This window comes from Mirounga angustirostris, unplaced genomic scaffold (genome assembly GCF_029215605.1).
Source record: "Mirounga angustirostris isolate CCGP_5_RB_7025 unplaced genomic scaffold, mMirAng1.0.hap1 SCAF_12, whole genome shotgun sequence".
In the NCBI taxonomy this organism is placed as follows: Eukaryota; Metazoa; Chordata; class Mammalia; order Carnivora; family Phocidae; genus Mirounga; species Mirounga angustirostris.
The window spans coordinates 24,396,016-24,423,870 of record NW_026991720.1 but is presented as its reverse complement, the minus strand read 5'-3'; the positions used below and the strand labels follow the sequence as shown (position 1 = coordinate 24,423,870).

General features: G+C 40.4%; 1 protein-coding gene across 2 annotated transcripts in view; it reads right to left on the bottom strand.

Annotated features, from left to right (window-relative positions):
• Positions 1-22,505, bottom strand: part of GRM8 (glutamate metabotropic receptor 8) — a 724,302-nt gene extending 701,797 nt beyond the window's left edge. For both annotated transcript variants that reach the window (XM_064575601.1, XM_064575602.1), the window contains exon 1: positions 21,712-22,505. In XM_064575601.1, coding sequence (XP_064431671.1) covers positions 21,712-22,221 — 510 coding nt within the window. In that variant the 5' untranslated portion in view covers positions 22,222-22,505. The remainder of the gene's footprint in view (positions 1-21,711) is intronic.
• Between the last annotated feature and the right edge of the window lie 5,350 nt (positions 22,506-27,855).

Below are 27,855 nucleotides of genomic sequence, written 5' to 3'. Positions count from 1 at the left end.
CTTGCCCAAAGGTGCCTGAGAATTACCCTAATGCAGGGCTAGGCTGTCCCTAGCTGAGAACTGATTGGTGCAAAGATATCAAATCCCCACTTCTGCACCTCAAGACAGATTAGATTCTGATGTGATTGATGTTACAGAGCATCCCATGGGATTAGGTTGACCCTAGGCTTCCCCTGAAAGCACATCCTTTCTCCTGAGAATGCTTTTTAATAAATCACTTGTATAAGAATCTCCTGTCTGGGGACACTAACCAGACGCTGCACTTCCCCATGAGTGTTCCAAGCTGGCATATCAGCTCAGTCTCCACAATGGTCAAAAGGCCTCCATGGACTATCTTTATCTAGAGCCCAACAACATTAAATCCAGTTACTCATAAAGCCAGGAATAGCCCCCTTGTCCCTTCCAGTTTAGAAATCTACTCTTCCCCTGGGAAAAGCCAACACCCTCCTTCCTGCCCTCTCAGCTCTCACCTGACTTGTAGCTAGGCACTAAAAGACATATTCTGAAGTCAGTAAACAATCAAGCTGAGGTTATCAGCAACAGAACATTGCCTAAAAATACTATCAATGACTCATTCTTCCAGTTCTGCTCCTTAGGGAGCAGAGAAACCTTCCCCAAGATCCCTTAATTTGCTTCTTGCATTGTCAAATCTTTTAAATGGAGAATGGGGATCTCATCACAGCATTAACTTTAACAACAAGCCAGCCATTGCTTTTGAAATTATTCTAGTCCACTTCCATAGAGGAATCACTGCGCTTGCTCCATGTTGTAACTGATGTTCTTACTGGATGCAGTATTTGGGACAGAAAGACATCATTTCTGGAGATCATTTAACTATGACTTGTTTACATAAAACAGCTTCCTGAGTTTGGACTTGTTTCTCTCCTGGTAGAGGTCAGATTATTGACAAAATATCCAGAGAACGTATAACCAGCTTCATAGCAATAATAGCGTTTCTTTTATAACACCTAATATGTACCAGGCACCAGAAATATTCCACTTCTACTCACAACAGGGAGACACAACGAGGCTCAAGGAGAGTAAAAAACGTATCAGTGTTAGGTAACAATTACATGGTAGAAACAGGATCTGAACCCAGATTCACCTAACCACAAAGTATGTGATTGGGCCTCTTCCCCCAAAATGTCGTGCCATTGCTGCAGTGCTTGAGGCTGGCTCCATCCTGCAATTCCTGTTCCAAGCCAGGTTTCCTACAGAATTACTGGATGTTCTCAAAATTATACTACATTCTCTGACCCTGAGAGAGTGAAACAACCCAAAGGGTGTCTGGAATGGATAAAGATAAGGATCAAAAGGAAGTCTAACAGGAAGAAGTTGTAAACATACTGTTCCCTATTCCTCCCTCAGGTATAGCTAAAAACCATGGACATTACATCTAGAACAAACATAAGAAGACTCTGAAAGATAAAGAGAAGTCAAGAAGGTTAAGGACCCAACGACCCAAGGAATAACACCGTGGTTAGTTCCTAGATTTTCCTTTTTCCTCATATATTTTAGACTAGATACTAGAGAATCCAACAACCTGGAAATTATAATAGGCATAGAAAAAAATAAAATGCCCCTCTCTCCAAAGAACCAGGAAAGGAGTAGCCTAGCCCCTTTAGATAGAAACTTTTAGATAATAATCACTCTACTCCAGCCAAACACTGCAGAAAAAACTGTAGTCCCACCCCTGACACACCAGAAAAGGCCTAGATGATAATAACGTATCCCAACACCCTGAGCACGATGATTTTAGAGAAGCCTGAATGGGGAGACTGGACTTTCATCTCTACTGACCGCAATCCTTCGCTGAGGTGGTATCAGAAGAGCCCAGTGGAGACTCAGGACTTTACCATCACCACTCAGCAGTGCCAACCCCCAGCAGTGTCAGTGGAGGTCATGTTGTCAAGCCCCCCCCCCCACAGCCAGAGGGGTGTCAGCTTCAATAAGCAATTATAAACATTCTTGAAACAAATAAAAAACTAGAAAGATCTGGCAAAGAAGTAAGAATTCTCAGCAAAGAAATAGGATACAAAGAAGAACCAAATGGATATTTTGGTACTAAAATATACCATAACTGAAATAATTAAAAAAAAAAAACCTCAATGGATAGGCTTAACAGCAAATGGAGAGGCTAGAGGAAAGAATTGGTGAATTGAGGATAGAAAAACAGAAATTACCCAATCAAAAACAATAGGGAGAAAGTACACTGATTTAAAAAAAAGAACAGAGTCTCAGAGACCTGTGGGATTGTAAGAAAAGATCTAAAATTTAGATCCTCTGACTCCCAGAAGGAGAGGGAAAAGAGGAAGGAGGTGAAAAAGTATTTAAAGAAATAATGGCTGAAAACTTCACAAACTTGGCAAAAGACAGACCCAAGAATCTCAGTGAACACCATACAGGATAAACCCAGAAATCCACACCAAGACACATCATAATCACACTTCTGAAAACTAAAGACAGAGATAAAAATCTTGAAAAGTAGCCAGTGAGAAATGATACATTAGCTATAAGGGGGAAACAAATGGAATGACAAAGGATTTCTCGTAAGAAATCAAGGAGGCCTGAAGGAAGTGGTGCTATAGTTTTCAAGTAATGAAAGAAAAGGACAATCAACCCAGGATTCTATGTCTAGAGAAAATATTCCTCAGGAATGATATTCTCAGATGAAGGAAAACTAACACACTTATCCTAAAAGAATGGCTAAAGACAGGTCTCTAAACAGAAAGGAGAAGATTTAAAAAAAAGGAATCTTGGAACATCAGGAAGGAAAGAACAGCAGAGCAAAAATATGGGTAAATAAAACAGACTTCACTTCTCTTTAGTTTTTTAAATATGGTTTATGATTAAAGCAAAAATCGTAACACTGTCTATTATGATTCTCAAGGTACACAGAGGACATATTTAAAACAATCATAAAAGGGGGAGAGTAAAGGGATATAAGTTCCTATACTGCAATAGAACTGGTAAAATGTCAACACTGGTAGACTGTGATAAATTATGTATATATAAATATTATACGTAGAACCATAAAAAAAGCTTTTTAAAGAGACATACTCTAAAATACAAATCAAATCAAAATAACAGCACTCTAAATTAAAATGGAATTCTATAAAATGTTCAAGTAACTCCCAGGAAAGCAGGAAAAGGGCAAAGGAGAGACTAAAGAGGAGAAAGTGGGAGCAGTGGAGGCATCTCCATCTCTTACACCAGGATCACTCTGGAGCTAACTAGACCTTTTCCACAGAGGAGTAGTCTGTCTGCTATTTGGGTATACATTTGGGGTGGAGACAAAGAAAGGAACCTGCCAGGAAATTACACAGAGCTTTTCCTCAGGAAGTACAGCGGGTTGGTGAATGCTTGTACTGGTAATCATGGAAGGCTCTTTTCAAAGCCAGCAGGCTGACCTGCCTTCACATCGGAAGGGACTCCTTGCTAAGCCTTGGGTCTCAGCTAACCTTCAGCAGAGTGGAGACTCCCTCCTTAGAGAGGGTGGTACATTTACATTCCAATTACAAAGGCAAAAGCCCCACTTTGTGTGCAACCCATGCTGCTGGGAAAAACAAAAAACAAAAAATGGAACTAAGGTGGCTTTGATGAAGGTCTGGTGAAGGTCTGGACAAGAGGAAGAAACAAGTATGATCATTTGAATCCCTGCTCCAAATGCTCAAAGAAATGAGCTAGATTCAAAATCAGCCTTGGTAAACTCTCCCTACCAGATATATAAAAGACCTGTATTAGCAGGCATCTTCAATCTTGGAATATTAAAAAGAAATGAATGAAACTGAGTTCTAGAGTAGTTCAACGTCCCTTTAATTTCATTAGAAGCAGTTGTCCTGAATCCTTCCAGGCAGGTGAGGAGCCCCAATCTTATTAGTAAACCATTTCATAGGATCTGCTGGCCCTGGGCTCCTGATCCCCCAACCCTTTGTCTTCTAGAAGACCGCTTCTGAAAACTTTCCATTACAGTTGTTTATAATTTTTATGCTTTAAAAAAAATTTTTTAAAGGTGTCTGGGAGGGTATTTGTACATTACATGTCATTCATTATTCCAAATGTAATTTTAATCAGTTCAACATAAAAGCATCTTAGTATCTTCAATAATGGTAAGCGTAATTTTAAATTTTAAATATTAGAATCCACATTAGGAAAGAAGGGGCTCTGATTCATTCTCTCCTTCCAAATAGGCACGATCAACTTGGCACACACCTCTGATCTTCCTTTTCACACTCCCTTCCTCTTTTCTTCCCTCTGCCTTCTTTCTTCCTTTTCATTCCTCCCCCTTATAACAAAAAGCAGGGTTGCAGGGGTAGAGTCAGGCTTGACCTCAAAAATCTGATTATTCCTTCTCCTTCCACATACTCAGAAATCTAAGACTATTCATAAAAAGTAGCTCTATTTTTTCCAGAAAAAATATCTGTTTTTTTATGTTTGCCCTGTCTTTGGCCAACTCTAACATATTTTTCTATTGAGTTCTAGTCCATACCCCAGGTTACTGGACACATTTGCCGACAATACCGAGTAGACTCCCTTAAGGTTTCAGAAACAATCTTCCTTTCACCAAAAGGCAAAGAGCCCAAGGAAGGCTCTCCTCGGCCTATATCCTCCTCCAACTTCCCAAGGGCAGAACTGGCCCTTGCAAAATCTTCGAAGGTTTCTGAAAATTCAGAAATGGGGTTCTATGGCTTCTTATATACTGTTAAATTTGAAATTAATGCCTCAAGTGGGCTTAGTTCTTTCTGCCCTGAGCTGATCAGTAAACACTAAATTTCATGCTAATGCTCCCAAACCATTTGCCTGCAATGCAGGACTCACTTTTTATTTCATTTTAAATATGTTCACATCATCTCATGACCATGGTTCAGCTCGCTCTCCTCTTACGGGTGGGCTGGTTTTTATTGTGTTAGGGCCACAATGCTCCAACTTTCCACTGGCACATGGAGCTAGTACTTTTCTCAAGTAGTTCTGGAATCCATCACCATGGAAACAAAAGATATAAAAAGCTGTTTTTATCTAATAGGAAAATCAAGAGGAATTCTAAAAAGATCAAAAGTGTTTTCAAAGTAAAGGTAAAACCAAACACATCCTAGCTGGGTTAAAGAAGCCTTGGGGTGGAATAATGAGGCAGGTTACCGGAGGGAAAAAGGGGTGGGTGGGTAGAGTGACAGTGAATGCACAGCAGCTGCATTGGGAGGCTCTGGGGCCGGTTAACTGATGGATAAGTGGGGCTGCTGCCCAAGTCTGTCCCCAAAAGTGGCTAAAAGAACCCAATTCTCTTCCTCTGCCAAGGTACAGGAAATAGAATTAGAACTCTGTTCTCTCCCCACATAGTATGAAAATGTATTGTCTGTTTTTCTGACACTGATAATATCACACAAACTTTAGTCCCAATAACCCTACCCAACCATTCTAAACTAGACCCAATGGAAATGAGGAGTAAATGGAAGAACCTTAATACAAATATGCTCATTTTATCATCTCTGCATTTGATCTAGAACTTGATCCCATGTGTTGAGGAAACGCTGTCATGGGTCCTATTTTAGTTTGGGAAAGGAGTAGGTGCAAACCACATGTATATATTTTGATGTTCTCATTGTTTTTATGAAGTCTAAGTAGTTTTACCACATCCTGCCATTAACTTCAAAGAATAATTTTGGATACATTAGTCCTTCCATGGAAAACTTGCTGATACATAAAGTGCTCTGGCCATCTATAATAATATAAATTCTTTCCACTCAGTATACTCCTTGGAAAACATCTGTAACATCTGTAACAATAGAAAGCTCCCATCAACACTGCTAAAGGTACACGTTTCCCAACGTTTCCCGGGGAACTGTGTGGCCACTCCAGGAGCAGAGAAGCCATATGGGGTCATGGGCAGTCAGACTCAATCCTTGTATTGAGGCCACTGCCCACTGAGGATGTGCTGACCAGCCCATCTGCCATTCCAGACATTCCACACTGAGGCTTACAGTGTAAGGCTGACAAAGCTGAAGTCCTGTGTAACAACTCTTCTGCTCAAAGGCAATCTTTTAGAATAGCAAGGAAAAAATGGATTTAACTTAGAACAGGGTTAAACTAACAGCAGGATTGTGCTCAGGGGAAGGAAACCATAACAGAAAGATTTAAAATCATACTGTATGAAAGGCTATACAAACCAGTGGTTCAAAGCATGAACTCTTGCATTGTCAGACCAAGGTTTGAGTATGGCTTGGCCACTTACTTTTTTTTTTTTCTTTTCAAATTTTTATTTAAATCCTAGTTAACATATAGTGTAATACTGGCTTCAGGAGTAGAATTTAGTGGTTCATCACTTACATATAACACCCAGTGGCCACTTACTTTCCATGTTACGTAAGTCTCATTTTCTCATCTGAAAACCATACCTATCTGATGGAACTGTGATCAAATAAGATCAGGCATGTAAGTGGTTAGCACAGCTCCTGGTATATAAGAAGCTTTCAAACATTAGCTCTTGTGCTGTTACTAGTAGGAGCAGGTAAAGCAATAGGAATTTTCAGCCTAAAGAACTCAAGACTCAGGACTGTGTGTCTCATGAAAAAGAAATGCATCAGAAGACAGGAGCAGGGGGCGCCTGGGTGGCTCAGTTGGTTAAGCGACTGCCTTCGGCTCAGGTCATGATCCTGGAGTCCCGGGATCGAGTCCCGCATCGGGCTCCCTGCTCGGCAGGGAGTCTGCTTCTCCCTCTGACCCTCCCCCCTCTCATGCTCTCTCTCTCTCTCATTCTCTTTCTCAAATAAATAAATAAAATCTTTAAAAAAAAAAAAGAAGAAGAAGACAGGAGCAGGGCCAATGGGTAGAAGCTATTGGCCATGACATCTGCTCCCCTCTTAAGCACCAGGATTCCAACTGGCTAAGATGGGCTTCCCCTTTCTGGAACTAAAACCATTCTTAAAACTATTCAAGGGAGAGAAAAATTTCAGTTCAGAATAAAGAAAAAAATTAATGCCATTACAAAATGGAGTGGGCCAGTTTGTGAGATTATTAGCATCCCATCACTGACAGTGTTAAATCAGTTCAGGATGCTTTGATTTGGTACCTACTACGTGCCAAGGACCATGGCCAGGTACTCTCAGGAACATAAAGATGGGTAAAGCATATTTCTTGCTGTCAAGAACATTATATTCTAGAGGGGGGTTGGGTGGAGACATATTTAACACAGTTAAGAGGACCAAAAGGCAGCACTGAATCACTACGTACCACTGAATCACTACGTACCGCTGAATCACTATGTACATCTTAGTAGATTAGATTCTGCTTTGGATGAAAAACTATAATGGAAGATCTCAGAAATTACTTCCATCTATAAGGTTCCATAATGGCAAGTATTAGGAGAACTACGAGAAACAACTTCAGAAAAAAATAAACTATTTTGCACCAAGCCTCCAGAAACATTTTTTTTTAATGCCCATTAGTGGGTATGATATTTGAAAACAGTGGAACTCCACTAATGGATTTAACTGAGTTACCTAAAACAAAGTACAATGCAAAACTATGTACTTATTCCTTCACAAGAACCACTTTCCAACAGGTCATAGATTCTTTAAGGATAATTCTCATCATGTAGATGTGATCAGCAAATTTATAGGTTTTACATTTATTTTACTTCAAATCCTAAACTTGTACCACTTTACTAGAGTGAAATATTAATGCTATTAGTTTAAACATCATTAAACTTTAAAAATAAGGTGTTAAAATAATATTTATTCATCAACCTCGGACCACTACAGTATTTTAGATCACTGATTTAATATCTATTTTTTTTATCATATGCTATGCCTAATCCTGATCAGTAGAGGCTGAAATTTAACTGTAATTATAGTCTAAAAATACAGGTTTTCATTTCAGTTCCTCATAATTCAGAGAAATACATACAAGTAAATGTAAGTCTGATGCTTCAAATCTCAACTCTCCCGGCATGTGTCTAAACCCACCCAGCTTTGCATGCAGACCCTTGGCCCCATACTCCTCCCAGGACAGTGTTGGCTCAGAGCAACATGGAGGTGACAGATGGGGCATTCAGTTAAGGAGTGGTGCTGGATTATTTTATTTTCGTTAGAGAAGGAAGCTGTGGGAAAAATATTCTCCACCTGATCTATTTTATTTCAGCAAGGTGTTACCTGTAAATACTAATTTATACACACGCAAAACTTCACTAGGTACTTTGGCTGCATGAATATAAATGAAATAAAGTAATCCAAACTAAAAATGTAATTTCCAGTATCTTCTTTTCCTCAAGCGGACGGGGTAAAATACAAGGCTTTAAAATTCCATCCCAGTGGTTTCAGAGACAATAGAACATCTTATATCTAGCTCTCATTTAAATCAGCTGGGTTACAAGAGTAAAAATTACAAGTTAAGGTACTACAGCATTAAGAAGAAAAATAATCATTTATGCCATTTTCAATACAGAACCAATTTCCAAATCACTCAAAACACTTAACACTTAGAATACTGTAAATTCCCAAAATTTTTACATTGTTGAGATCTATGACTACTGTGTGAAACAGAGAAAGTGCAGATACGATTACTTCCAGTTTAGTTGGGGTCAAGAAGATAGAAATAAGAAAGTATGAGCCTCTCAAGGACAGTGGTTTTCCTTATTGGAATGAGGCAAATAAAATCAATTCACTGATAATGTATTAAATTTCTCTCTCAACAATTAATCGTGTACCTCTGCTTAATGAGAATAATATAAATAGTCAATATATGCAGGTGACAAATGAAAAAAAAAATTTTGGATCTTAAGTTTCATGGATTTCCAAAGTGCAAAGAATGGGGGATGGGGGTAAGGCTTTTCCTAAGTCCACTAGCTCCTTGCTTGAATCCCACAGCAATTCACCTCCTTTAGCTATGCCTACCCTGAGGGCTTAGCATTCTGCCCTCTGGGTGCTCTGTACTCACTGGCTTGGATTTTAGCAGAGGTCCGAAGTTTTGTATTCAATGGGAGCAGGGAAATAGCCTTCTAATCTTCCTCATTTTAAATCCTCCTAGAAGACTCTTAAAGTGATCCTTTGAGGTTTTATCACAGGAAAGAGATGCTATGAGGAACAAACAAGGTTTTCACTTACTTCCATCTTCACATAGTTGAACAGAACCAGACATCAGGTCAAAGGTTCATGGGATTCCCTAGGCCTGGAAGAGCCCTCCTTCTCTCCTGGCCTCTGGGTTGATGTGCTCTACCAATCCCTCTAGGTCCTGTCCAACCCCACATTACCACACAAAGCCTTAACTGATAACTGCAACTTCCTCAGGTGAAGTTGGCCTTTCTTGGAAACCCTGGCACCACACTATAGCTCTTACTATCGCTTTATACTGTTTGTTGTTATTTTACATATTTCTCCCCAACTGGATCTAAGCAATGTGAAGGCCTAATATTTACTTTCATAGCTGTTCCCTAGAGTGTCAAACATGATGCATATACCTAGGAGATGCTGAATAAATCCCTGCTGAGCGATTGATTTACTACTACCTGTTACACCTGTTAAAGAAGCAGAATAAGTGAATAATATTTTATTCCTGAGCCACAATCTCCTCATTTATAAAATTAAGAAAATACTACCTGGCATTTCTTCACCTTATTCTGCTTCTCTTGGTGGAAAAAAAAAAAAGAGATTTAGCACTGAGTTTAAGAACTATTCAGCATCCTCTTAAAACACTCTGATGGGATTCTGTCCTTCCTAACTAGACCTCATTAGAATTCTGCATTATGAAAATATCATTTCTTTTTCCCTTTTACATGTGAGTAAATTATCCATGTTTGATTAGAATGAAAATTTGACATGGTATAATTGATATGTGTTTGACTGAATTAATTCACATTTTAAACAGGTGGAGAGGGGTGCCTGGGTGGCTCAGTCGGTTCAGTGTGCCCTCAGCTCAGGTCATGATCCCAGGGTCCTGGGATGGAGCCCCACGTCTCTCCCCTCTCCCTCCTGCTCATGCTCTCTCTCTCTCTCTCTCGAATAAATAAATAAAATCTTAAAAAAAAAAAAAAAGTGGAGAGATACATCATAATGTGAGTCAAATTTAATATATTTAGGTCTACTATTTTTCTGGTTATCCAAAAATGAATCTGACTTCTAAAGAAAGTACCTCTGAGCTTTTAGTGCTTACATTTCTGACATTTGTATCAGAAAGTGGTAGGTATAAATGTCATGCAGTTCATCCCTGGGAGAAAGAAAAATTATTCCCTCAATAAAAAGATAGTGTTCTTTGTCCAAAGTGGGCCTGTGTTTCTATGCTGGGACTGTATAAAACATGGAAAAGAAAGAGAATTCCAACCCAAAAGACAGATTTAAAGGCTGCCATCCAGCTTTGGGGCTAGCCACTGCTTCTCCTCAACCACAACTCCACCTCTTATACCATCAAACTGGGGGTCCTGGGAAAGAATCCAAAGGTGCAAAAATTCATTTTTTTAAGTTGAATCCTAGCAGCACTTTTGTTTGGGTCTTGGAACAACATCAAAATTTAGCACAGCTTATCTTTGGGTCATCCAATCCTCTCCTTGGTTTTATTTCTTAAATAAAACAGACTTTTACCACCTAACACATGTATTTGCAAAGAATAACAGTACCACTATTTTTTAGCTCAGCTGGCTGGAGCATGGGGTTGGTGAGGCCCCAGTCTCATGTCCAGTCTTCAGAAAAACTAGATAGCCTTGCTCCATGCCAGAGCCTATTTGGACCTATTGTGTTATTTCTTGGGCAATGACTACACATCTAAATGCTAACCTGCCATTATTCACAAAATAAGGCAAGTCAGGATAAACGGTTGAGAAATTGGAAAAGAGGTATAACTCAAAATGAATATCTTACTGATGGTGGTAATCAGTATCTTCCTCCTCATTATCATCACCGTAGCAAACATTTACGGTGCTATTTGCCAAGGATCTTGCTTAGGACTCTATGCACTTTATCTTATTTATCTTCATTTAAAACCTTATGTAGGAAGTACTATTATTACATAGTCCTTATAGATAAGAAAGCTAAGATTAAGAGAGATTAACCAGCTTGTTTAAGGAATATAGCTAGTAAACATTATATCAGAATTTGAACCCAGGCAGTCTGATTTCAGAGCTTCACCTATTTCATATAATGCATATTACTCTCTTTTACTCAAAAGAGTATCAGCACCACTAGATAAGTATATTATAATAATCTATAATTTGAAGACAGCTCCTGATGATAAATATCTATACGCCACAAATACCTGCACCACAAATCTTCCTAAGTATGAAATGCCATTTGTTTTATAAAATTCAAACATTCTCAGAGCTAAGATGATAAACTACTTTGAGAACTCTTATAAAATTGCCACAATGTAAATACTTAGATTTAAAGTGTGAGAAATAGTACAAGCACTAATGAAAGCTAGAGTTTAATCTCAATCTATGTGAAAGGAAGCAAAGGCGAGAAACTGGAGCAAGAATACATCACCATCCTCACATCCCCAGGCAGCCTAGCATGGCTGTGTGGGGGACACAGAGACAGATCCGTGACCTCTCGGGAGCTGGGCCTAACCAAGCGATCTGGGACTATGTTATACCAAGGAACCCAGTCTCCCAAGCACAGGGGGGAAGCCTAGGAGAGTCTTGGAAGGAGACTAATGACCAATATTGAGAACACATGCCCATTAGCTTGCTGAGCCTAATGGAGTAAAGCAGCAGAGATTCGCCTCTTTCTGGAAACAGATAAAGGTGGCTTTGGATGCTGCTATCCCTGGACTCCTTCCTACCCCATCAGCCTGGTGCTCATTATGTACTTAAAATACATAAAGATTATGTGTATATTTCTGTTATTAAGAATGCTTAGAGATAAGGAAAATCCCTAATTACAGCTAAAAGAGATGTCTCTGTCATTTGCCAGAGAGTGTATTCTATCACTTAAATTGGTAAATAGGCCCTTTTTCCCCCTACCATGGGGAAAGAAGGGCCTCTTGTGACCCTCTATTGATTAAGACTGCTGTGGGATGTTATTTGCAATCTCCTTGGATAATGGGAATCAGGAGGTAGCTGTCATGGTTTCTCAAGACAAATTGCTGGTAGCTGAGACAAATCATAGGCTCTTTAGTCTTTTACTATTCTGAATTCCCAGTTAAAGTGTATCTTACAGTCTAAGTTCCTTAAATCAGTCTGCTCTATAGTCACAGGTAGTAAAAATGAGTAAAAGTGGTAATCTGAGGGACCCTGCTTTAGGAATCATGTTCAAGTGACCATTATGCTGGTCATTACTCCTGAGCTATGCATTATTTAATAAGGAACACAACTTCCAAAAGGGCACACAATTAAAAACAGATCCATACAGCAGCTGCTGTGATTATGACCAATATGAACAGAAATCCAACCAGGCATGAGTCAAAAGAAAAAAGTCTGCTGCCAGACAGAACATTGTTCAGTCTCATTTTTGTTTTGTGTACTTTGACTTGCTAAGCCAGCCAGCAAGTGATGTATACGGAGCAGTGGTTCTCAAAGTGTGGTCTGCAAAACAGCCAATATCAGCATCACCTGGGAACTGTTAGAAATGCAAAATCTTAGACCCCATCCCAGACCTACTGACTCAGAAATTCTGAAGGTGGGCTCAGCAATCTGTTCTAACAAGCCTTCTGGGTAATTCTGATGCATGCTAAAGTTGGAGATCTACTGGGCAGCAGCCAGGGGACAGCCTTTGGATTCTAAGTCTTCCCCAAAAAGTACACATTTGGTTGCAAAAAGTTATCTTCAGAAGAGTCTGGGAAGAAACCTGTCCTGAAACCAAATAAAACCACTGCCATTTTCAATTTTGCTATAAACCTAAAACTTCCTTAAAAAAATAAAGTCTATAAAAAAATTTTTTTAAAACCAACCACCACAATTTTTAGGGTGAATGAGTAGAAAGAGCACAGGACTTTCCTTACATATGTGTTTGTTGTGTGTGTATGTATATATACACAAATACATACATACATATATATATATATATGTATGCTCTAGAAAGGTTTTCAGATGAGTTCTTTAAAAATAAATCGCATCCAGGGGCGCCTGGGTGGCTCAGTCCACTAAGCGTCTGCCTTTGGACAGGTCATGATCCCAGGATCCTGGGATTGAGCCCAGTTTATGGCTCCCTGCTCAGCAGGGAGTCTGCTTCTCCCTCTGCTTCTCTAATAAATAAAATCTTTTAAAAATATAAAATAAATAAATCACATCCAAGGCAGGGGGCGGCAGAGGCCTGCACGTTGTTGGCATGGCCTGGGGCACTGGGATGGAGGGTGAGGCCTCACGGGGAAAACATCTTCCTGTTTGTGCCTAATCTCATCAAGAAGTGCTGCCTGTGGCTCTGGGCCCAATGGGAGGGCAAGGGGCCTTGGGCGGGCTCTCTGATCCCACCCTGACTGCCACGTCCAACCCAAGGTTATGCCTGGATTGCCTTCGCCATGGTTTCTTTCTCCTTCATGCCCTGCTGCCCCCTCAGGGCCTCCTCCTCCTACTTGCTCAGCGGACTTCTGGACGATTTCCACGGGCATGCTGCTCGAGCCCGTAATCAAGCCTACTCTGTTTATCCCTTGTGCTGGAAATGAGTTCTTCTACTGCCTCCTCCACCTGTTCAATGTCTCTGAGGGACCTTTAGTTGGCTCTGTGGGTTTTTCCAAGTGGGCCTCTGGATCACTGCCCTTATCATGGTGCTCAAGTCTCTCATTAGCGTCGTCCACCTGGTCACAGTTACCCACTACATGGTGAACCGGGCCAGGAAGAAGGGACCCGGAAACCTCCAACCCTGACTGCCCACCTGCCCTGGGAGTCTCGCTGTGCCATACGGCTACCCTCTCCCTCCTGCAACATCCCAGGTTCACATCTTCCTAATGTGTTGTCCAGCCTGCTGGGAAAGGGGGTCAGCCTCTTTGGTGAGGTCATGTTCTCGGAAATCCTGACGGCCAGTCCCACCCTTGGGTTTCCCAAGGACCTGGATTTCAAGTCAGGAAGGATGGTCAGGAAGCCCCACCCATACAGGCAGTGCTCCTGGGGCACCAAGAGGCCTGTCTGAGCACAGGGCATTGTCGTACCTGTTTGCTCAGCCCTGGGGTCTGGCTTGGCCTGAGACTTGAAGAACACCTGAGTGAGGGAGACAGCCAGGTTTCTCAAAAAACAGGGAGTCAGACCTGTGCCCCTGGCCAGAGGAAGCCTGTGGCACCACAGCCAGGAGGAGAAAAGGGGCCATACAGATCCTCTCCCATCCCAGTCTCTTGTATCAGGTCTATCCTGGCTCTGAAAATCTCCATAATAAAGGGAGGGGAGGGCATCACTCCCCAGAACTTGGTTTCCTTTGCGATACTCTTAGACCCGGACCTGGGCTGAGGGGAGCTTGGGAAAAAGGAAGATCCATCTGGATGCTTTTCTCCTAGCTGTTTACTGACTGGCTTTGTCCTATCATTCCACCATGACCTCAAAGAGAGGCCTTCCCTGCCACCCAAGCTCATGCCCTGTCTTTGCCCACCTGCTTTATTTTATGACATTGTCACTGGCTGTCTCCATTTGTTTTTATACCTTGTATTTTCTACCCCTACCAGAATGTAAACTCCCTGAGGACACAGACTTTCCTTGTTCGTTCTCTATCCCCACAGTGAAGATGAACCTTAACCTGACATATCAGAGCTGCTTAATAAATATTCACGAACAGAAAAAATAATAAATAGCATCCATTCACAAGCCATTCTCTTGGAAAGACTCCTCACTATTTTCAAAACAACCTCATTACTTAAAACGCTCAAAAGATAGGCATTAATCACTAAGTAAGCTCTTAAGATATCTTCAGTATTCATGGTAGGATTTCAGACTGTTCACGGCTAAGGAAAAGTAAGATTAATTTAAGTTCCCCAAGTTTAAAAATCTGCTTCACCCAACAAGAGTCATGATGCTTCTTTAGTGTTTTGAGCACATGACCCCTAAACTGACTCTAAGTTACTTCATGTCATGAAGAGCCACAGTCTGTGATGTGTGAGTCTGCCTTATAGCAAGGTGTTTTGGTAATTCATTAATTCAGCCCCTTTGTTACTCCATAAAGGAGCCCTATCATACCAAATTTTTCACTCTGGAGCTAATGTGTTTAGATGAGCCTCTAGCATTGTTTTAACTTTTTTTCATATGATAAATGATCTTAAGAAATCAAAGTGAAGTAATCTATCACTAAGCAATTTATGAAATAAATAATGGTCTATTCTAATAATCAAAAACTGAGTAGCTGTTTAAAAAAAGCTTCCTAGTTCTCAATCCTATACAAATATCAGAATCACCTAACGATTATTTAAAATATACCAATACCAGGGTTCCACCCCAATTTCACCAGTCTTGGATAGTTTGAGCATCCATATTTATTTAAAAGCTATCCAGGTAATGCTAACATGCAGTCAGGGTTGAAAATTACTGAGATAGAACTATATTAACCAACATGGAAATGTCTCCCGGATATATCATTACATGAAAAAAGTCACGAGACATAGATCTTTTAATAAAATTATGTGTCCGTGTATATAATTTTATTAAAATGGTCTCTCCGTTTTACACTATTTACTTATTCATTGCTTAAACTTTTCAAAATGAGAATGTGCTCATGTCTTCTACTTATTTTTTTTATTTTAAAAATCTGTTTAGAGAAAATGTGAATTTGTAGGAAAATGAGGAAGCACATGAAAATAGTAACTCCCGAAATATACTATGTTTCCTTCTTTCTCTCCTTCTTCCTCCTTCTGTTCCTTATTCTCAAAGAGTATAAAAGTAAAATAAATAAAATTGCATTTCTGTCCTATCTACCCAACACAGATTATCTCCAACGTTTGGGATTGGGGTGAGGGAGAGTAGAGATGGAGGAAGTAGAGAGATACAGTTCATTCATTCATTCATTCATTCATTCATTGGGCAAACATTTATTGGATTCCCAGACAGGTCCATGACAGGTGCTGGAAATACAGCAACAAACAAGAGATACATGCCCTCATATATTATCCTGCCCTAGTGGAGCTCTGTTACATGTAACAAAGAAACTTAATTTCATCAAGAGAAGCAAGAAAAGACTTCCCAAAGTAGAGGCAGACTTCATCCTGGAGTTAATGGTAGCCATTAAAGAATGTTAAGGGAAGTGACATTACCAAGTCTGCATTTTATATGTGTGTGTGTGTGTGTATATATACATATATATACATACATAAATATATATATAGATATATATACATATATATACACACACACATATATATATTTTATATTTAAATATTTTTTTATAAATATTTATATCTGGCTACAAGTTTAAGTGCCAGTGACCATAGACAATGCCCACTTCTCCAATACTCCCACTTAGAGCCACTACGAGAGAGTACCCCTCATCTCTCATCTGAGGTGAGTGGGCTCTTCACAAAGTTAAATTAGAGCTTGCTACCGTGGCAAAGGATTGACTTAAGGAGTTTATCTTTCAATCTGCCATTATCCATTTGCCATCAAGTAATATTTAACATGAAATGTTACCTCCTGCTGAGTTTATTGATTGGGCTCATATATCTGTCCATCTAACTAAGATGAGCCTGAATATGGCAGATTTACTTCATCCAAGTTTACAGTTAATAAAGTCCACTGTATGCAATATATAACTCACAAAAATGCTTGGCTTTATGGAAGTGGTTGCTACAATTAGTAGAGTCTCTTAAAAGAAACATACCTTTGTAAACACAGCAAGGTAGGTGAAGACTTCCAGAGTAATGGGATGTTTCACTGTCCTTCAGTTACTTAACATTAAAGTCAATCTTAGCCATTTATAACTGGACCACTTGCCACATGTAAAGAAATTATCCCACCCACAATTTACATCTCATTTGATTGCTTTGGGAAATATACAGTAAAAACTAGTTAACCCCTATCCTTCAAGAGTAGAAAGTTCATTCTCTAGGTAAAGTTAACTAGAAAAACAAGAGAGAGAGAAATTATATCTGACACTGTCCTTTTATGACCCAGATGCATCTATATGGACACTAATGTGAGTGGTTACCTCCAAGCATTGATGTGCTATTTTTAACTTAGAATGTTCAATCCTTGCTCAAAGTAAGTATATGATTAGTGTTTTGAGGAACAGAATTGCTCTAATTTAAAGGAGGGGGTGGAATATGTTCTAGAAAAAGGGAAAAATCTGAGCTCTTTATAAAACATACACAAATTCCTCAAACTTGTTTTAAAAAATTTAAATTATGGGCTTCCCAGTCAACATTTCCAAAAGGCCCCTTCATTCTTTTTTAATTCTTTCTAAACTACACAATCTCTGAGAGCTCAGCCCCTCTTTTCATCAGTCTCTGCAATACAAGAGCCACTGGGGTGGCATTTTCACCTCTGGATATGTAGGATGAAGCAGTTCTGGGTTTGCTATTCTGCAGTTACATGTCACAATCTCCTAACTGATACCACTATTATCTAAAACCATTAACTTGCTGTAAGGATCAAACAGTCACCTAAGTGACCACACTGCCCTCATATTAACCCATTTATGACATGTGTGTGTTTTAAGGCACAGCCGTGCTTCTAAAAAGTTCAGATCCTTAAAGTCCTCATCTGTGGCTCTCCAACTTGTTTTCACTCCCAACACACTTAAGAAATGTGAAACACTTCAATCCATAGAAATGATTCCCAGGGAGCTGGGGGAGGCACACATACTCACATCCTGGGTCCTGTCATTTGAAAAGCCTCTGAGGTCATTTTGATAAGCCAACACACCCCACTGGGGCAATAAGAGAGAGAAGGGCATGAAGCCCACTTCATGGGGATGAAAACCACTGGTTTAGTAGAGCATCCATGGTCTTACGGGCAGAAGCCACAGGACAGCTTCTAGCTCTAGTCCCCTCTCCAACTCTCCTCCTAAGTTAAAAAGGCTGATTTTCTTTTTTTCATTTGTCTCTGGGTTTTGATAGGAAGAGAAGCAAAAATAGAATGACAACTCTTCCCGCTCGAGAGGAGCAGAGCCTGCTGTACTCCTGGGCAAAGGAGGTGGCCACCCACGAGGTGTAGTCTCTGCTGTGGGAGCTAAATGAACCTCTCCAACTGATGCCTGAATCCCCTTCACAAACACAAATCATTGCATCCCACTGTTAGGGATCCTGCAGAAAATAGAATCTTCCTGATTTAAACACAGACATACTCCATGCAGATGACTGATCATACAGAGCTCCTTTCCTGAAACCAGGCTTCGATTAGAACATAGAAGGAGACAGGGCAGGAGAAGCTGCCACAGGAAGAACAAGGCTGAAGAAAGAAAGAGATGCCTGGAGGCCTTTGTCTCCTATACAACTTAGGCCAGGCAGCTACAGCAGCATTGTCCAAAAAAAGAGAACTAAGACATCTGGATAGTACTTCCAATTTTTGCACAAGTATATTCTATAGAATTTTAAAACAGATGCCAGCTACACTCTAAAGACCTCAACTAATGTTTATTGTTGAGAAGGACAGTGAGTAAATTCATTAATTAAGACCTTGTTTATCCTTTATCATCACTTTTAATTGTTTGTGTATTTTCAAACCGAGATGCACTACCTTCTTTTAACTCCATTAATTTAGGAAAGTGGCAATATATTGATATCTGTGCATCTTTTTAGATTCTATCCTGAAGGGGCCCAAACTCCAAAAACTGTCCTAAATGTTCACCTTTATTGAAGTCCTAGCATTTGGCTTAATCACACTATTACTTTTCAAAAAGAAATTTTAAGCCAATCTGCAATGCATTAATTTGCTAAACATTCCTTTGCTAACTATTCTTATATTTCATGGCAATCCCAAACATACATGTTTAAACAGAATACATTCACACATAAAGTGAAACATCTTCTATTCCAAGAATAACTATCATCATTCCATGATTAATACCAGTGCAGAGTGGTAAATCGTCAAAATGAATTAAAGTAGCAAAACAATAAAAGTTATCATTATCAAATTCACATTCATGTGGTTCTAGATTCAGCTGAAAGATAGGCTAAGCACCTCTACTCTCTCACTTTTGAAAGACACACATTTTTCAAGCCCCAGTAATTTGGTTAATAAATACACTTGCTTCCACACAATAAATGCTCACTCTGTGCCAGTGTACTGATTTTAGTTATGATATTTACCATAGCCAACACCCCCTACTAACTAAAAGTCACCCACTCTCTGTGATTTGGTCAAGGGTGGCAAGAACAGCCCTCTCATGTGCTGACCACTGTCTTAGGGGTTGACCTGCAACACTGAGCTCTGCCCAAAGAGTCAATGGTAATTCCTCCACCTGGACAAATAAGGTCCCTCCAGAACTACCCAAGAGAGTAAAGAGAGAATTGGCCAGTCAATGACTGAAGAACAGAACAGAGGGAAGCCAGATCCAGACTACATAAAAACCAAACCCACCCTTCAGGTGACCTGAAGGTCCCTTTGGCAGCTCAAGGAGTTGAAGGGCATGGGCAGATACTGGTGGAAACTTTCACCTGCATTTTCTCATTAAATCCATCCAAAAACCTAACATAATGTTTTTATCCCCATTTTATAGATAAGCTGATTCTATTAGTATAAAACTAATGTAAACATGCTTTTAAAAGCTCAAATAAGCAATTATCACCAATACTCCACTCCTCAAATCCATGTCTACTTTTGGCTGGCCACTAGACTATAGGAAGGAGAGGGATTCATAGGAATTATTATGGGACTGATGGGAACCAGAATTGGTGTACAGGGGAGGGTAACAGAAGGAAGGGAGAAGATCCTCATGAAGGTTTCCCTCTTCTCTAAAAGTGGGTGTTGTAAAGGAAAAAGGAGAGAGAGAGAGAGAGACAAACCAAGAAACAAGCTCATAAATTATCTGTGATGGTTACCAAAGGGGAGGTAGGGGGAAGGGAGATGGGTGAAATAGGTGATGGGGATTAAAGAGTACACTTATCATGATAAGCACTGAGTAACGGTACAGAGTTGCTGAATCACTATATTGTACCCCTGAAACTAACAGAACACTGTTAACAGAATTAAAAGCTTTAAAAAAATTAAAGAAAAGTGGGTGTTGTTGAGCAACAGTCACTGAGTTAAGAACAGAAAAGAACAGATGCTTTGGAGCAAGCAGGAAAAGAAATCAAGTCAGAGAGGAAAAAGATGGTGGGAAAGTGGCTGAAACTAGATACCATCATAGAGCACAAAATGGCACGTAGCTCAGAATTGAGACTTGTGGAAGAAATTCTTGATCCCAGGATGTGATGAGACATCTGGAAAATCCTGTTGTTCATCTTGTCTCCAGGCAAGGGGTCAGCTAGCCCAAGGGAAATTATTCTAGAAATGATGAATTAGAGCACCTTTGGCTGCCTATTTTAATCCTGTGTCCTTCTCATTGCCAAGAGGCTCTTCCTAACGTCCTTCCAAATGTCTCCAGCATTCTGTGCCTCTTCAATACCCCTTAGACACAGAGAGCTTCTGCTCAGCAGCATCCTCATTTCAGAAAATTTCATCAATCTGAAAATAGTCATTAAGCTGCCTCTTAGCATTCTGTCCTCTAAACTAAAGGGATTCATACAGAAGCTGGACAGCCACCTAGGGGTAGGTTACAAAGAGGATTCCAGCATACAAAGTGAGCCAGACTACATGATGCCCCAAGATATCTTCCAAACCAAGAGTCCTTGATTCAATTCCTTTCATCTTTTTTGTGAAGTTTTCCATCAATTTGTTCATTTTTGTCACTATAGCTGTCACCTGTCCAACGTTTCCATATTCCTTTAATATTTTTAAATCTAATAGGCACAGGAACAGTTTCTCACAATATAAAACAAAGCCTCATTAATTCAAATTAAATTGGAAAAGTCATGTCCCACCAAGAAACCAGTGAAAAGTATTTTCAATTTAAAAAATTATCTATTATAGAACACTACATAATAGATATTAACAAACAAAATGAGAAAGTTAATGAAAGATGGTGAGTCACAACAACCTTATTTCTATGGCACTTTATACTTTTATTATTCCATACATTATTTTGTCAATTTTATTCAATATGTTAATGCAATTTATAGGTAGTAGATCATCAAATCTGTATCAGAAAGTCTTGAATTATCCTGATAACTTGAACTTTTAACTCAGTAAGAATTATACATAATTATTCCAAGTCTGCATCAGAGCAGTCTGAATTAATGAGGGTCTGCTCTATTGTAGCTACTATAAACCTGAAAATTTTATGGCCATATTATATCCCAGGATGTCACTCCCGTCTACATATTAGTAATAAATACTATTTCTTCACACAGGAACTTTTGTCATAAGAGAGCATCCCACTTTAAAGAAGCTTCACCAAGTAAATTATCTTATATCTCAAACACCACAGATATGTTTTATATGAAAAATGTGCTAAGATTTCATTATACTCTCTAAAAACACTTGCTCTGACTTACAATGAGCATCAATATGGAAGATATCCCAAGATGTTAAGGACTCAACATGTCACAGAAATTATCACCTGTTTGTTCAGGGGGGGAAAAAAATTCATAATTAATCCAAACTAACTAAACTAACTAAATCAACACATGTATAAACCTGTCACAGAATCCTCCATTTGAGGAACCTGGTGACCCTGAGAAGGTCTGTGAACATCTTCACCATGTTCACTTTCTTCTTAAACCTGTGGTTGGAGTCAGAACAACTTACTGTCTTTTCACAATGGTCAGAAAGACAATGCCTTTACCTACCTTGAAAAGTCTTAAAATGTTAGCAACCATGATGGACACGGAGCTCGCTGCAGCACCTATGACACCAGAAATCTTGTCAGGCTTGGTGAAAATGGGTGGATCTCCATTAGCACACTTCACGTCGGAAGCGTCCTTCTCTATCAATGCCTGCACGAACGTTAATGACTGCTCCAAAGCATAGGTGTCCCTGGAGCATGTGTCAAGGATCCGGACACCCAGAGTAATATTGGAGAGGAGATCAGGGTCCTTATTAATCTGGTCGATTGCATAAAGCATGGCCTCCAGTCTGTGGATCCCCTTTTCCTTCTTCAGCTCCCCACAAGGTACCCCTCTCTCTCCCTTTGCATGGACAGGGAAGAGACCCCCCAAAATGATGTCCCCATCCACTCGTATTGAATGGGCATACTCCTGGCTGTGAGTTCTTTGCATCATTGTGAGGATCCAGTAGAACTTGGCGGTCAGGAGGAAGAAACAAGGGCAAGAGGCTGATCGCTTTCCCTCGCATACCATTTTCTCCACAGGTGGTGTTGCAACCCAAGACCCAGAGTTTATTCTTGCCACAGAAGAAGGGGGACCACCAGAGGCTGCACCTTCTGGAGGCTACCATCAGGGCCCATGGGGGAAAAGGCTCTGTGGGTTTCAGGAAGTTTTCTTGATTTGAATGTCACAGTGAATTTCCATCAGACCCCTAAGGTTCCATTTTATTTCCATATAAAGTCAACTTGCCTGGAATGGTGCAAAAATTAGAATAACAGCTGAGGTTCTGAAGGTGGGATGAGGTCAACAATTCACGTCCTTGAAGTCAGCCCTGTAGCAGAATTATTCCTGGGGGGGGGGGGGCAGGGGAAGGGAAAAAAATGGTTCAGTTCAACGGGTCTACATTTTTCATATTTTTAAGCCCTGTTTATACCAACCTCTTTTTTTGTTTGTTTGTTCATTTCCCCTATTCAGTAAGAAACTAATTTTTTTTGTCCCCCTATGATTCTGAACACCTGGCTGCACTGCATCTAAACAGAGAGATTGATGACACTTTGGGAGCAAGAGAAACAGAAAAGTATCAGAAACTAGGTTGATTCTCCCAAGCCACAAAGTATTTTTATTTACCATTTTATTTCAGTAAATCCAATTTCCATGCAGGTAAAAATCCTGTGATTTATGGCATTATTTCTTTTCAAATCTGTTTTTACTTTTGATGGCTGTCTGAATTTAGCATTTAAACGTTGTCCACAAAATCATAATGAAAGTTTATTTTCTGTGATGTATTCAACAAGCCAGTCATCTGTTAATGACATTTTTGGTGCCTCAGATTTCCCAGTGGGGAAAAGTGATTACTCAATCACGAAAGAAAGAGAGAAAGAGAGAAAGAGAGAGAGAGAGAGAGAAAGGGAGGAAGGAAGGAAGGAAGGAAGGAAGGAAGGAAGGAAGGAAGGAAGGAAGGAAGAAAGAAAGAAAGAAAGAAAGAAAGAAAGAAAGAAAGAAAGAAAGAAAGAAAGAAAGAAAGAAAGAAAGAGGAGAGGAGAGAAAGAGAGAAAAGAAGGGAGGGAAGGAGGAAGGAAGGAAGGAAAGAAGGATGGAAGGAAGGAAGTCAATCCAAGGACCCCAAGTGTATATGTTTTATAGCTTGTGAAAAGATTTAACATAAAATGTCAGCTATTTTATAAAAATTATCTTATTATTCTCTGATAACAAAACAAAGACTTGAAAATGAGACACATGAGGAGGGTTATGTGTGACGATACTCCTATGAATTTGTCGGGGTGGAAGCAATGGGTATTCTCACAGTGCTGAAAGTAAACATTCTTTGATCCTAGAATCACGAGGAGCAAATCAGAGCTGGAGATCAATTGAAGAGCTTCTTAATTTTGTCTGACTCAGGGGGGAAACCAGTTATTTCATCAAGGCTAGAAATAACCTAAAATGAAAACGTCTAACTAGCAAATCTGGAGAAAAAGTTTAGGACCTTCAATCTCAAAGAATTTCATGAGGTTCTTTCAAAGGACTTTTGAGGAGGCTTAACTGAAAGCAAGAACTGGTTTAACATAAGACAATCTGATATTTGAGACGCACTTATAATTAAGCGAATAAACAGCACCAACTTGTTTTGGCAGGATGGTTCATCTAAGGCTTGTTTCTAACCTATTTTTATATATGGGTTTGAAACCTGAAATTTGGACAATTCTCCTCTAACCTAGCCAACGAACATCTGGTTGTAGTTTCCATTCACTTGTTTAATTTCCAGTTCATAAAATTTTCATTCCATCCTCCCTGTCCCGAAGGAAAGGATACTGCCTCCCTAGAGGATAACTGAACATATGTCCAAAAGCCTTCAGAGAAAGTTGTACTTTTTTCACTTTCAGATTAGAAAAGGGGGCTGGCTCATCATAGCTCACTGCCCTGGATTTCTGAGCATACACCTGGCGCATACTCAGAAATACAGCCAATGGCCCACTCTGCTGAGATGGTTCTATTCTGCCCATGACAAGCATTCCCTGCCTCCTGCCACAGGCTAAGCCCTAGATTCCCTCCATTCTGCCCCCAAATATTTAGTCCTTTTCTGATTTTTCTCACCACTTGACTGACATTCCCTCATGTTCAATTCTCCTAGCAGCTGCTTCTCCCTCAGAAAATCTGTGAGTTGACAATAGCCTGACCCCAGGCATTCCACAAAAGGAAACACTCAGAAAGTCAACTTGACTTTCCGGCTAAAACCATTTAAGTGATGGACCATAAATTATATCAACCACCCATTAAGAGATGTACGATTATGTTTTAGAGTTTCACAAGGAAGACCAGTTAGAAGACAGTAAAACCTCATTAACTCTGACCACTAATTCAGAGCTTGAGACCAAGTCCACACGGCTAGGCTGACCCTCAGCATATCCTTTCTGACAGAGTGCAGAATAAATGGATATGTGAAGGAAAAATGTTTAACGGGAAAGAGAAGGGGAAGGACACCTGTTGTTCTCCAAAGACCAGCCTTTCTTCGTTACACCAAGCCACTCCTAAGTACTTAAAAGAATAAATGGTTTTTAATTATACAAACATAAAAACAGTCCATCTGTTAATTACAAATCATCCTTCCCTGCTCATGTGGTATTAACCTAGTTCCACTCACTGTACAGTCCTGGAATTAATAAAATTGAGTTTCTTATAAAAGTATTTGTGCTTGTATGGGGCGCCTGGGTGGCTCAGTCGTTAAGCGTCTGCCTTCGGCTCAGGTCATGATCCCAGGGTCCTGGGATCAAGCCCCGCATCGGGCTCCCTGCTTGGCCAGGAGCCTGATTCTCCCTCTCCCACTCCCCCTGCTTGTGTTCCCTTTCTAGCTGTCTCTCTCTCTCTCTCTCTGTCAAATAAATAAAATAAAATCTTTTAAAAAAAAGTATTTGTGTTTGTAATAATTTTTTAGTTTATTTAGCATCTCATAGGTCCTTTTAGCGCTTTAAGGAAAGGTTGGGGATGAGCAGCAGTGAGGCAAGAATTCGTTTTATTTAGTGGATGAAGGCACTTAAATGGAAAATGAGAGAGGTTCCATTTTGGTTATTATTGATTAGACAGCTCACTTGAATTTTTGCTCAAGTTTCCTCCCCTGCAACATAGAATTAATGGTACACAACCTCTCAAAAGCTTGGTTTTCTTGTTTGTAAAGGGATGACGGAACCAGGAGCCTGCCATGAAGCACACGGCACAGCACGGTTCAGGGTACGTGCTCAGTAAACAGGAGCAGTCAGTGCTAATCCAGGCTGTAACTCATTTCACACTAAGGCAGAGCAACTTTTTCTATATTTGCCCAATTGGTGAGGTTTTTACTGAATTTTGTCACTTTAAAATTAAAATCAGGGGACGGCTTGGTGACTCAGTCAGTTAAGTCTGCCTTCAGCTCAGGTCATGATCCTGGGGTCCTGGGATCAAGTCCCACACGGGGCTCCTTGCTCAGCGGGAAGCCTGCTTCTCCCTCTGCCTGCCCCTCCCCCTCGCTCACACTCTCTCTCTCTCTCTGACAAATAAGTAAATAAAACCTTTTTTAGGGGCGCCTGGGTGGCTCAGTCGTTAAGCGTCTGCCTTTGGCTCAGGTCATGATTCCAGGGTCCTGGGATCGAGCCCCGCATCGGGCTCCCTGCTCTGCGGGAAGCCTGCTACTCCCTCTCCCACTCCCCCTGCTTGTGTTCCCCTCTCTCGCTGTGTCTCTCTCTGTCAAATAAATAAAATCTTAAAAAAAAAAAAAAAAACCTTTTTTAAAAATTAAATTAAAATCAGAACTACTTATAAAATACTGAAACATTGCAGTTATTTCAAAATCTGATATGACATCATAAAAGTCAGACTCTCAACAACTGAAAGGTTTAGTTTCCCTTTTAAATTTTAAGGACAAATAAATTTCAAAGTTTGTGGAAAACCGTATAAATTCAGTTTCATTGTGTAATCTTACATTGCCTAATCTTACTCTTATGCAATTCTTGTAAGCTTTAATCTAAACTCATCCTACTTGGAGTCAATGAGTTTTAAAGAAATAATGACCTTTTCATACGACAGAACTAAATAGCTCTCCTTCGTGTTCTGTGCTTGGCTTAGAATAAAACAGTTTTTCTCTCAAATGGACCTTTCTCTGGGAATGGGTACAAACCTCGCCTGTGCTGATGGACTTCTTCAAGGAGGTGTGAGGTCTGCAATCCTGAAATCAGCCTCAGAGGGGAGCAGATGCCTCACATTATTTCTGAGTCCACAACAAGGGCTTTACAACCTGTGAGGAGGCTTAACCGTTAACCCTCAAAGCCCTTCAGGTTCACTCCCTCCTGGCCCATTTTAGGTACAAGGAACATCCTACATCATTAGCACTTCACCAAAAGTCCCTGCTGGTCCGGGGTGGGTGCGGAGGAGGCCTCCGGCTGGAACTTGAGTTTGGGGCCTCCTAAGAGTGCTCTGTTTCCTAAAAGGCCAGCAGTAAGGACAGCTCCTCAAGGGCCAGGGCCCAGAATTCTGCTTCTCTTTATTTTCTACATACCTTCTCTATACCAAAGACCCAAGTATGTAACAGAGTAGCACATGAATTTTCACACACCCATCACTAGCTCTTACAGAAATAAGAAAAGAAGGCCCAGAAAGATTGAGTATGGCTCAAAGCCCTGAACTAGCAAATGGCACCAAAGTCAAAATCCTCAGGCCCCCAAGATGGGTCCTGTCCTTCAGAAAGTCCTGTGCTGCAGACACTGGCTGACACATGAGTATGAAAGCCCTTCCCCTTGACTGAAATCTTTCAGAAATGTGTAGGTCTTCAACAGTTAGCTTTTTTTTTTTTTTAAGATTTTATTTATTTATTTGACAAAGAGAGAGATAGCGAGAGCAGGAACACAAGCAGGGGGAATGGGAGAGGGAGAAGGAAGCATGGTTCTTGCAGAGCAGGGAGCCCGATGCGGGGCTCGATCCCAGGATTCTTGGATCATGACCTGAGCCCAAGGCAGACGCTTAACGACTGAGCCACCCAGGCGCCCAACAGTTAGCTCTTTAAGAAAAATAATGGACCAATTAGGAGGAGACAATCTGGGAGCATTTCTAGGGCAGGGTAATTTCCAAATCCCTTAAAGGGTTGAGGATATCAAATACAGTTTGTCCAAACCCCTGCTTCAAACCAGGTTTCCTGGCCAGAACAAACCCACCATCCCACAGAGGGCCCTTCAGGTCTGTTAGCAGGTCTTCCTCCAGCACTTGCAAGTGCTTTTAAGACATGATATGGTAAAATCCTCACTGAGGAATATCATTAGCCAAGAATTGTGGGGGTTTTTTCCCTCATAAAAAGACCAAACAGCATCCCTAGGCTGGATTTCATTCAGCTCTTTAACAAAAAGGTTAAGCTGAATATTGTCATCAACTCAAAACTGCAAATATAGCAGTTTCACCTGAAACTGCCCACACTTGCAGCTCTTTTTGGTTGTTTTGGAAAATGCATCACATTTGTCTACAGTCTCCTATGCTACAACATATGTGCATGGCCCTGGAATCTTGGGCGGGGGGTGTCCCAGAGTGAGGATGGGTCCCAGACAGAGAGCTCCCCTGGCAACGGAGGCCTGGAATGGGATCTTTGTTTGACGGTCACTGGCTGGCGACATAGAACATGTCACTTCACCTCTGTGTGCTTCCATTTCCTCATCT